This window comes from Chinchilla lanigera, unplaced genomic scaffold, assembly GCF_000276665.1.
Source record: "Chinchilla lanigera isolate Chin_1 unplaced genomic scaffold, ChiLan1.0 scaffold00003, whole genome shotgun sequence".
NCBI classification, from domain to species: domain Eukaryota; kingdom Metazoa; phylum Chordata; class Mammalia; order Rodentia; family Chinchillidae; genus Chinchilla; species Chinchilla lanigera.
The window spans coordinates 2,779-15,203 of NW_004955404.1; the positions used below are offsets into that span (position 1 = coordinate 2,779).

The following is a 12,425-nucleotide window of genomic DNA, read 5'->3' on the forward strand; positions in this document are numbered from 1 at the left end:
GAGCCAGGAGTGGTGGTGCACCCCTGTAATCCCAGCACTTGGGAGGCTGAGGCAGGAGGATCGCTGTGAATTCAAGACCAGCCTGGGTTACAAAGTGAGCCCAAGGCCAACCTGAACTGCACAGCGAGACCCTGTCTCAAAAAGACCAAAAAAAAAAAAAAAACAACCAAAAACCAAAAAAACCCACAAATGTTCAAATGAGGCAGGCAAGACAATCAGTCACTAGGATCAAACAACTTTTAATATACTAATGTGCACCCAAGAGACATCTCAGTCTCCAGTATATGGTGTTTCTTAACTTACTGATCATCAAACCCAGAAAAAAACATAGTTCAGAAAATAATCCTCAATACATGAAAACTAGTATGTTTAAAGCAACTGGCAATGGAAGAGAAAAATAAAACTTGGAACCATACATGGAAAATTACACAAGAAAAAAAGACACAAGATTTGGCAGACATCAAAAGCCTTTTTAATTTGGTTTACACACATTTGACAAAGTATTTTAGAATAAAATAACCCATGAACAGGTACAAAGTATTTACAGTAACAGAACTGTGGAAAACAAAATTTATATATTTCTCGAACAGAAATGTCTATTTATAAAAATTTTTACTGTGAATTTGGAAGACTTTCAGCTCCTATCCACTGTCCTGGTCTTAAACCCCAATAGGAGGCAGCAAGGCCCAGGAGTAGGAGAGACAAACTAACACATTTGGCAGTTAGGATCATCTGTTGGTATGAGCTGGCGGGGGAGTAAAGGGCACGACACCAAATGGAAGACTCCACTGGAAATGATGAACGACAAAGACCCCATCACACTAATCCTCCTCTCAGCCTCTGGCAGGAGACTGCAAACTACTTTCAAATCATCAGTTTTCCCTGTTAGCAGAAAACCGGTGACCCTGAAACTCCAATTTTCCATGACTTGAAAACAAAAAAACATCAAAAAACTACTCAAGATTTATAGGCTAACTTTACATGGTCAAATAAAAGTAACTCTTAAGATTTGAAAATATGTTTAAGGAAAGGCAACAAAATTTTTCTCAACTTACTTTCATGCTGAATTCTTAAACTTCCACCTTTTTTTTTCCCGTGCTAGGATCAAACTCAGGGGCTGCACACATGGTAGCTAAGTGCTCTACCACTGAGGGCTATACTCCCAGCCCACCTAATAATGTCTATTGTCTGAAATCAGCCACAGCCACAGCCACACACACACACACACACACACACACACACACACACACACATCACACACACTTTAACTAGATGTTTAGAAGTTGCTCATTTATTAAATGGAAAACCTACCCCTTTGTAATTCTACTCAAATATACTTAGAGGAAATGAGAAGTTTTATCCCTCTGGAATATACATTAAAATTTTCTTGATTTACAAGATAGTCACATAACACAGACCATGAAGAAATAACCAAATGCTTATGCTCTGTAACACTATGAGTCTAACACGGCACACCATACACACTACCTTCTACTGATCCAACCAGGCTACATAACAAGCTATGATCTCAGGAAACAATGCCATAGAGCAAGTATTCACTATGTTTTAAAATCAAGGGAACCGGGGGTTTAGCTCAGTGGCGCAGCACTTGCCTGGCAACTGTGAGGTCCCGAGTTCAATTCCTGGTACCAAAAAATAAAATAAATCAAAGCTGCTGTTCCTCCAAGGGCGATTCAAAAGCTTCCATCAGCTTCTTATTTGTCTCTTCGTTATGTCGGCTTTGGCAATGAGTTAAATGTTTCTTGAAGCCTCTTGGGAAATTTGATTCAAAATTACAGCGTGGACATTTAAGTAAACTTTGCCCATGGGCTGCTACATGATTTTTAAGAAGAGATTCCAAAAGAAATGCCTTTCCACAAATTGTGCACTTGTAAGGGCTGTGAACATTATGCTTATTAACCAAGTGATGCAAAACAGCACCTTTTTTCATAGCACGGCAGCAGCAAATTTTGCAATAATACTTTCCTTTTCCACGCTTCATATATTTTGCAATCTCCTCTTCGGAGATAAATGCTTCTTTTTCCTCAGTGAACTGCAGCACATGTTTGGACTGCTCTGGACTGCTCATGTCCATTTTGCTCTCTTTGCCGAAATCAATAGACTCTACATCTACCTGCTCTTGATCGCTGCTTGACTCTTGGCCCTTAATATCTATGGCATCCAAATCTGTTCTGATGTACTCACTGCTGCTCAGCTCGGCATCAGAGTGCTCCTGGCTGTCCTTCTTAATTTTCTTGGAGGAAGGGAACAGAGCATCTTCTAAAAGCTTCTTCGGTGTCACCAAAAGCTCTTCTTGAACCAAAATATCACATTTTGGGTCACCTATGGCATCTATCTGGAGCTCATCGCCAAGCTCCGCTGTCTTCTGAGACTCTGAGAATACAGTAGATTTGGGGAACTCAGAAAAAAGAGAATGCTTCCTGGGCTCTGGGAAAAGCACACGTTTTCGTGGCTCAGGGGAAGCAGGAGGTGCAGTTTTGGTGGGCTCAGGAAACAACATGGATTTTCTAGGCTCAGCATCAATAGAGGGAACAGGTTTCCAGATATCTGAGGCTCCTTTGGGGGACTCTGATGGACCAGAAGAACCTGATTTCCGGGTCTCGGGGAAGACAGTAGGTTTCTGAGATTCCACAATGAAGGAAGACTTCCAGAGATCAGGAGAACCACCACGGGAACTTTTCTGGGACTCTGAAAAATCCAGGGAGGCAGGAGAAGTTTTCCGATGATCAGGAGAAAGCTTCCAAAGATCTGGTGACCCTGAGGGCTTCCTGAGCTCTGGAGAGCCCGCCGGGCTGCGGAGTTCTGGAGAAAGTGGTGGGCCCGGTTTACGAATCTCAGGGGATACTGGCGGAACTGCTTTCCAATGTTCTGGTGACAGGGTAGGAGTTGTCTTTTTAAGCTCAGGTGGGCCAGACTTCCATGACTCTGGAGATGTGGGGGGAGTTTTCCAGGAACCTGGTGAGACTGAAGATGACTTCCAGGATGCAGGAGATACAGATGAAGCTGGTTTCCAGGGTCCAGGTGACAGAGAAGGAATTGGCTTCCAAGGTCCAGGAGACACCGATGGGGCAGGTTTAGTTGGCTTCCAAGGACCTGATGATGCAGGACTCGATTTCCAAGGCCTTGGGGATCCAGGTGGACCTGCCTTCCAAGAACCTGGTGACACAGCTGGGGCTGGCCTCCGGGGCTCTGGGGAGACAGCAGGGAATGGCTTCCAAGGTTCAGGAGACTCTGATGGGGATGGCTTCCTTGGTTCAGGGGAGGCAGTCCTGGGTTGCTTCCGAGATTCTGGAGATGCAGCTGGGGATGGCCCCCAAGGCTCAGGAGAAGCAGAGAGAACCGGTGACTCTGGAGATGAGGCTGAAGGTGCCCCTCCTGTGTCTGTGAAATGAGAGTGTTTCTGGGACTTGGGGTTAGGAAGACCAGCCTTCACTGGTTCAGGAGATACAGGGGCAGGTTTCTGCGGCTCTGGAGAAGGAACAGACTTTTGTGATTCAGAAGCAGCAGGGGCTGGTTTTGGAAGTTCAGGAGAAGAAATAGGAGCAGGTTTCAGAGGCTCAGGGGGAAGAGAAGGTGCCTGAGGCTCAGGAGAAACAGGGTCAGTTTTCTGAAGCTCCAGGGGAGTAAGAGGAGCAGGTGTTGGAGACTCTGGAGAAAGAACTGGACCAAGTTTTTGGGTTTCTGTAGAGAGAAGAGGTATAGACTTCAGTTCTGCTGAGTTACAGGGCATTTTCTGGTGTTCAGGAACAGAAGGGCTATTCAAAGGATCTGTTTCCTTGTTTAACTGGTTTTCTGGTTTATCATTCCACTTCTCTGGGGCTGCATGTTTGGATGTGATATGATAGTATACATTGGAATACATCTTGCTGGTAAAAAAACATTTATGGCAGTGAAAAAGCTTTGCACTTTTCTGGTAAAATATCATTTTACCTAACCCCCCAGCATCCATCTCATCACAGAACTCTGGATGGACAGTGCCTATGTGGATCTGCACATTTTCATAATCTGTGCCTCTGAAACTGCAGTGGTCACACTCCAAACGCACTGAAGGCCGGCGCAGCTCATGGAACACTTCCATCTTCCCTCTGTCCCAACAACACTTGTGCTCTTTAAACACTGCAACAACAGAGTAGACATAAATTATTTTCATGAGACATAATTTAGAATAAAATGCTGTGATACTCCACAATATAACTGCATAATTTTTAAGTCCACAATGCCATATGCTTCACCTGAAAATACTTCTGAAAGACTGCAAAAAGATAATGCACCTAATTCTTAACTGAATCCCAGGCACTCTGCTAGAAGTTTTATGTAGATCATCTCATTTAATCTTCCTAACCATATCATGTAGACATTACATTCATTTACCAATGCCGAAACAGTCACTTCACTTCTCTGGTCCAGGTTTTAGGACTATCAGTGATCCAAGTCTGAGCCCAGAATTACGCATTATATAGCTTTACACTTCAATTCGAAAACCCTACATCAACAGTCATCAGCACACAATGATAAACATCAAAATGAAATCTAGGCTATTTTTTTTTTTTTTTTTTGTTTTTTCTCTGGTACCAGGAACCGAACTCACGACCTTGCACTTGCCAGGCAGGCGCTTTGCCGCTGAGCTAAATCCCCAGCCCCAAATCTAGGCTATTTAAGTGTGGGCAAAAAACAGTAAAGCCTTTCCAGAAGGCACTTAGTAATTAAATCTATCTATGAAAAGATAAGCTCTTTTAACCTGATGCTGGTTTGATTTTATGTCTACATATCTTGTAATGTTTTATCTACTCTAATATGAAGTATTTCATTCATTCGTTTTATAAATGGGCTGCTTTGTGTCCTGTGCTATTCTAGGCACTTAGGTTTACCATGGCACCTTGCCACATAGTGCTTATATTAGCCAGGGAAGTTAAGAGTGGAGAGCAAATGAAGTGCAGCTATCAGAAAATCCTCTCAGAACAAGACCCCTATTAGATCTCACAAATGATATGTTGGAATGAGCCTAAAGGCTGGAATAGTACAGCGAGAAAAGATGTTTTTTTTAAAAGTTTAAGCAAGTCTTTAAAGCCAGTGGTCAAAGTAACAAAGGCTTGTAATTAACAAATGTGAACCATTGGGTGTGGTGGGGCACGCCTGTAATCCCAGCACTCAGTAGGCTGAAGCTGAAACAGCCTGGGCTACATAGTGAGCTCAAGGCCAGCCTGAACGGCTAAGCGAGACCCTGTCTCAAAAGCACACGCGCGCGCACACACACACACACACACACACAAAAGAACAAATTCAATACTCACAACATCACTCCAGGGAATAACCACTGTACTGTGTGGCTGAAACAACATTCCCGCACATATAAATGCATACACACAATTTACACAAATGGGGCCACAGTAAACCTTATTTGGCAATCTGTTTTAAGAATTTATTTAGGACATTTTTACAAATGGAGCTCCCTTTCTTTCTTTATACGTGAGAATATTTCTATAAGGCCAGTTTCAAGAAGTGGATTACCTAGCTCAAAGTTATCTGCATTTAAAAATTACTGCATTTTGCCAAACTCTCAAAATGGTGTAATACTATTACTAGCACAACAGTGGAAGTACGAGGGACAACTCTTCAACTCTCTCATCAAAACGGAGTAAAACTAAAATCCAAATCTTTGTTATACCTAGGTAAAAACTGACATCTATTAATGTTTAATGTACTTTTCTTTCATGAAAAGACCTAACAATTTCTCTTATTAGCCCCTTGTCTCTTCTTTATGAAGTGCTGGTTCATTTTCCTCAATGATTTATACATTTTTTTGGTAAACTGTATGTTTAAGAAATTAGCCTTTTTATTGAAATTATTTTCCCAGTGTATCATTTACCTGTTTATAGCTTTTTAAAAACCATACACAATTGGTTTACAGAAAAATTTAAAATTTACAGCTATTTTCCCTATAACTCTAGGTTTAAAATTATGCCTTCTTACTTTATCATTTCTTCAAAACTTTAATAAGTTTCTCCTCATTTTTTTTGTGTATGCGCACGCATGTGCGCGCGTTGCTGGGACTTAAATCCAGGGCCCTGTGCATACAAGCAAATGCTTTACCACTAAGCTATATTCCCAGCCCATTCCATTTGTATCTTTAATCCATCTGATATAAGGAGGTTTGAATGCAGCCTAATTTTCCACCCAAAATTAGTATCTCAGCAACACAGATTACGCAAACCTTTTCTTTACCTGTGTAATATTCCATTTAGTATTTACTAAATTTCATATATAACTCTATCCTGGACTCTCCTGTTCTCTATTTCCCATTGCTTCAATTTTCGGTTTTGGTATGCTATTCTCAGCATGAGGTCCAGCAAGTGATAAATATATTCTCTAACTAACATACACAGTAAGTCTATTCACCAAGTGTGTCACAAAATCCTTCCTCATTAATACCCAAGCACAGGAGTGTTCACTGGGGGCCCAGCTACTCAGAAGGCTGAGGCACAATGATCATTCCGCCTAGGACACAAGGCCAGCCTGGGCAATGTAACAGGACCCTGTGTCTAAAAATAAAACGAATACATTTTTCTCATTAAAAGACATGCTAGCCAGGTGCAGGAACACACACATGTAGTCCCAGCCACTCTGCAGATGGAGGCAGGAAGACTGTAAATTCATGGCTAGTGTGAGCAATTTAATAAGATCCTGTCTCAAAGTGAAAAGGCTGGGGTGTAGCTCAGTGGTAGAGCACTTGCCTAGCATGTGGAAGGCCCTGAGTTTAATCCCCAGTACCACAAAATCAATAAAGAACATGTCATCATTTACCAACAGTGCCAGCTGCTGCTGACAGTGTGCAAATGCTCTGCGCTCTGCTGCTCATAAAGGTCCATCCTTTCCATGGGGCTGGTCCTCAGAAAATAGCACAGAGCAAAACACCTATAACCACAAGGTTGCTGTTTACTAACTTCAAAACCACTATGAAAAAAGTCAGTAGCATTTCTAACTCTGACAAGTTGGATTTTTAAAGGTAGTACTACTGATAATGCTATTTTCTATTACCTGTAACAACAGTGTCTTTTTTTTGTTTTTTGTTTTTGTTTTTGTTTTTCTTTCTGGTACCGGGGATCGAACTCAGGACCTTGCGCTTGCCGGGCAGGCGCTGTGCTGCTGAGCTAAATCCCCAGCCCCCAACAATGGTGTCTTGTTTGTTTTGGTTTTATTGTTGTTCTAAGGAGAAAAAGGAGATAGTATAGGAAACAAATGCTTTTATTCGGAAGTATTAACTCCTGAATTACACAGCAATTATGCTGTCTTTTAGAAAATTCCTTCTAAGGCTAAAAAGACTGTAACAGAAAAAAAATATACTAATTTAGCACTAGAGAAAAATCTCTAAAATGATCTTTAACTTACCAATATAAAGAAAAAAATGTAAAAACAATGGCTTAACCACCTCAGAACCCAGTGTTCATTCAGTAAAACTAGTTAACTTCAGAGACTCCATCTCAATAATCTTATCTGTCCATAGTGGCTGTGATAAACAGTCAAGGGCCACTCATAGTAAAGAGGCATCATATTACATATCAGGTGAACATCATACCAGAGGTAAGAATTTACTTGCCCCTCCTTCATCTACCTACCACTACCTCCTCTGGCCATCCCCAAAGTTCCACTACTGCACCTGCCTACCACCAAGTCTTATCATTATACTCAAACAATCTCTTGTTAAAAAGTTCCTCCAACAATGCTACAGAATTCACTCTTCATATTCCAAATCCTACCATAGATATGCGCATCCAGCACACCATTAAGCACTCTAGAGTGCAAATTCTACCAGATGTGTATTTACCTCACCATGACACATTGCTCCAGATGAGTGTATACTTTTCTAATTTTTTAAAGAACTCTAGGCACTTTCTAAAAATTCTTTAATCACAAAATTTTCTTTAACATGAAAAAATACAAAGTATTACAAGCAAACAAACAGCACATACATAGAAATGCTAAGGCAAAAATACTATAAACCCTAGACAAATGCTTCAAGAGTGGAGAAGAAACAAGCCATAATGTACTTTCTCCTGCTAGACTTACCAGCTGTCTTATGAGACACCTTAAAAGTGGTCTTCAAAGGGCAGGTAATCTACATAGCCTTTTGACCAATACACAGACAACAGCTTACAATAGGACAAAGATGAGAAGTTGAACCTGAAAAAAACAAAGGAAAGATAATCAAAATTACATTTCTGTGATAATCTTGACTACATAATAGAGCTCTGTGGGACCCCTCCAATGGTGATGGCTAAACCCAATAAGCCTGTGTACATACTTCACAGAAACACTAACAACAATGCCTGCAGTAGATACCATACATGTCTGCTTTCGTACCACACTAGTCTAATTTCATATCATACTAAACTATGGAATTATGCACTTGCATATAACTAGACCCTTCTCAAACTCATCATCTAACTTCAGCTTATGTGGTTTTAGGGTACAGTGATTCACATTTCTATTTTTCTGATGAACAATCAGACAGCTGCTAGCGCAACTACAGATCTTAATGGCAGCTGACATTTTGTTCATTATTGATGCTACTGACATGCAGTGGGGGAAGGAACAATACAATCAACAAGACCAAGGCATACAAGAAGAGAACTTTGGTAGGAAGTGGGATGGCGATATTCCAAACCAGGGGAGAAATGGATAGGCCTGTGTGAGCGACTGTTCTAGCCCCTTCTCTTCCTGCATACATTCCAGAGACACTACCATGATCTGGGTGAATTTACTAACAAGAATTGAATAGAAGCTGGGCGTGGTGGCACATGCCTATAATGCCAGCACTTGGGAGGCAGAGGCAGGAGGACTGCTGCTAGTTCGAGGCCAATCCTAGGCTACATAGTGAGTTCAAGGTCAGCCTGAACTACATAGTGAGACCCTATCTCAAAAACAATTAAAAAAATAAAAACCTGAATGGACTAAACTGGTCCTGCATAGGTAACTGTTGCTAGCATACTTCTGATAAGCTCCAGCACATCCATCTACTTTTCCTCTATTCCCTATACCTTGTCAGTGCTTTAATTCTACACCTGACCTCCATTCTTACTAACCCATTCACCATACTGCTACCAAAACTAAAAACCTGAAGTATCTTGCCTATTCATAATTCCTCAAAGTCTCCCAGATACCTTCAGCATAAAACTTTAACTGGGCATATAAAGCTCTTCAGTCTGACCAGACCAGCCACATGTAACTCTCTGACTCTTCAAGCCTCTAGACCTCCCCAAAACGCATTTCCTCTCCTTCACATTCTATTCCGTCTTGACAGCCATTAAAAAATCCTTCCATCCTTCAGACAGGTCACTGTCTTAAGTACTGGCAAATTTCCTATTCTGTAATTCCTGTACAACCTTCGTAAAAGGGGTATGCTTAGATGTATTCAATCTTATTACTGCTTCATGAAGGCTGGAGACTCATGCTTAGACTCACTGATTTTAAAACCAAAAAGGACCTGAGTGCCCATCTCAGGGATCACCCGCTTTAAAACGCTAAATCATCCCAGCCCTCGGGAGGCTGAGGCAAGAGGATCACCACAAGTTCAGGACCAGTCTGGGCTACACAGTGAGTTTAAGGCCAGCTTGAACTCAGTTCTGCTTTCACCCAGGTTCTTTCTAGTATATCATGATCAAGCACACTGCAATTTAGAAAGATCTTGAAAAGCCAGTTCAATGGGCCAAAACTAATAAGATAAGCCTTATCATTTAGAATCCACACATCCATTGGATAAATATAAGCCTATGTCCCACCTTCTGCCCTGAACAGAGTATTTGAGTCTCCAGCTGTCTCTAGCTGTGGGCAGGAGGGACGCTTTAACTATGAAAAATGCAAGAGTAGTTTAAGAACAAGTCATTTCTGAGTACAGATACTTACCTTCAGAAGGGAAAAAATACGAATATAGGAGCTGTTCTAGAATCACTAAATGGAAGCCAGCAGAAGAGATTTCAGCTTATCAGTCTTACAAACCACTTCATCAAAAACTGGAACACATTACTTTGTCAGTATGACCATAATTAGAAGCCAATAGTCAGTACAGGACCAGAAAGGTTATCAAAGGACTTGCATCCAACTTCTTCATTTTACAACAAAGAAAAACTGATGCTGAAAGAAAGAAACGACTTGTCCAAGACCAACAGGTCAGAGAAAGCACAGAAGACTAGGAATTTTTGATTCTGGATCTCTCTTGTACCACAATGACCACAGAATGTTACAGAACTGAGTCCAGAATCCAGCTTCCAAGTAAAGGCTACACACCTTTAATTCTTTAAAGTCTCAACAGTCTTAGCTATATTTTTTCAAAATTTTAGAGCTCTTAACACTGTAAAAGTAACTCCAAATTATCCAGATTAATACAAATTTCTCATCCTTCTTTTCACAATTACAGACTTGCATCGTGTCCCTTAGAACATAAACTCTATAGCCGCGTGTGGTGGCGCATGCCTGTAATCCCAGCACTGGAGAGGCTGAGGCAGGAGGATCGTTGTTAGTTCGAGACCACCTGGGCTACAAAGTAAGCTCAAGGCCAGCCCGAAGGGCATAGGGAGACCCTGCCTCAAAAAAACAACAACAAAAAAAGAACATAAGCTCTACTCAGTGGTGCTCTGCTGGTCCATTACCCAGTACTATTCAAGGCAGTACTATGCCATATGGTATCTCATCTTTTCCTGTCCAATCTCTCTTACTTGAGGTCTCATCATTTTTTAAACTACATTCACAGATGTATAGTTTTTTACATTAAAATCCTTAAAGTAGAGCAAGTTTAAAGTTAACCGTTTCAGGTCGGTGATACAGCTCAGGGGCACATCGCCTGCCATAAGGTCTTGAGTTCGATTCTAGGTATCCCGCCAAAAAAAAAAGTAACTGGGTTCTGTTAGCTTATCTATCCACTAGCATTTTTCATCATTCCTGATTTTTAAAAATTAGTTAAATTTATTTTGGGGGCAGTCTTAAGAAAAACTCAACAGAAAGTACAGAGTTCCTTCCCATATGTCTTTTACACAACCTCCTCTATTTTTCCTGTTATTAACATCTAACGTTAATTAGTGTGGGTCATTTGCAGTAAGGGGTGAACTAACATTAGTTTACGAAGTCTACAGTTCACATAAGTCACTCTTCATGTCGCACAGGTCTGGGTTTTGACATGTAAAGCACCATCCATCCACCATCACACTGGTCTTTAGCATAATCTCACTGCCTTAGAAGTTGTTCTCCTGACAACCACTGATTTTCCCCCTCTAAGGACGCAAATGATGGGTCACTGGATGACCCTAACTTTAAAACTGGGGAAAACCACTACGCCATCACCGCTCGTCACTCCCACCCGCAATGCGCCGACGACCTCTCCACGCCCCCAAGACCGCTTATTTCCCTTTCTGGTTAACAGCATCCCAAAAGACAAAAGCCTTCCGCAGGTGTTTTTCTACAGGCGACTTCAGAGCATCTGAGAGCCTGCTAGGGCAACAGGATCCGAGCCGAGTCTCCGTGGAGGCGGTAGTCTCCGCCTCGGGCCCAAGACCTTCACGATGCTATACATCTGCCTTCTTCAGACTCAGGACCCAGAAGTTCCCCTTCCTGTCCTCCGGGCCGCTCAGCTGACTTTTAAACGGCGATTTAGCAGAGCCAGTCGGCGGGAGGAGGGAAAGCGGGAACAGCCTGCGGTCCGCACCGAACGCCCGGCCCGCGCACAAAGGCACCAGCAGCCCCGTGCCCGCGACCGCCCGGTCTCGGCCTTGGCCCCGGTCCCCACGCCTGCGGAGGCTCCTCACCATTCTGCGCAGCGTCCAGAGGCTGCAGCGAGACCCTGCCCGAGGAGCCTGCGGGGACCTAGCTCGGCCTCCCCAATGGCGGCTGGAAGTTGGGCCGGCCCGGAAGTGCCACGTGCGCCCGCCCCGGAAGTGTCGTCACATTCCCCCGCCCATTTCCCCGCGCCCAGCGCGCGGGCTGTAGGCTGCGGGAAGTTCGGGGCGGTGACGTCCCCTCCTTGGTCTAGGCGGGACGCAGAGGCCTAGTCCCGCCCCCGTAGCCGCGCCCTCTAGCCTCTTTTTCTTTCTTTCTTTTTTTTTTCTTTTGTTGTATGAGTGAATTTAATTACAGAGCTAGGACTCTGCCCCTTGCAGTCCCAGGATATCCTTGGCATAAAGCCCTGATGGAAACAAGACGAATAATAGTTATTGGAAGACAGTAAATAGTTCTCACCGCGCTTCCTCCGCCAGAAGTTACAAACCCAGGAACTATCTCCTCCTTTTTCATTTTTGTTCCTGCGAATGCTGTCTCAATTCCAATTAAAATGCATGCACCTCTACTTTCGATGCTTGTCTGTAGGCTTTGAAAGATTGTGAAATCGGCTTACTTATACATCTATACACTTTATACACCTA

General features: G+C 42.6%; 1 protein-coding gene across 2 annotated transcripts; it reads right to left on the minus strand.

The window, feature by feature from the left end:
• Positions 1-449: 449 nt before the first annotated feature.
• On the minus strand, positions 450-11,917 carry Champ1 (chromosome alignment maintaining phosphoprotein 1). Of its 2 annotated transcripts, XM_005373921.2 has the most exons (3): positions 11,814-11,917; positions 8,086-8,199; positions 450-4,137 (listed from the first exon to the last, which is right to left on the minus strand). In XM_005373921.2, the coding sequence occupies exon 3, from the start codon at positions 4,097-4,099 to the stop codon at positions 1,667-1,669; it is 2,433 nt and encodes an 810-aa protein (XP_005373978.1). In that variant the 5' UTR covers positions 4,100-4,137; positions 8,086-8,199; positions 11,814-11,917; the 3' UTR covers positions 450-1,666. The 2 variants fall into 2 exon arrangements, with proteins under 2 accessions (XP_005373978.1, XP_013370876.1); XM_013515422.1 differs by lacking the exons at positions 8,086-8,199; positions 11,814-11,917 and adding an exon at positions 6,823-6,903.
• Between the last annotated feature and the right edge of the window lie 508 nt (positions 11,918-12,425).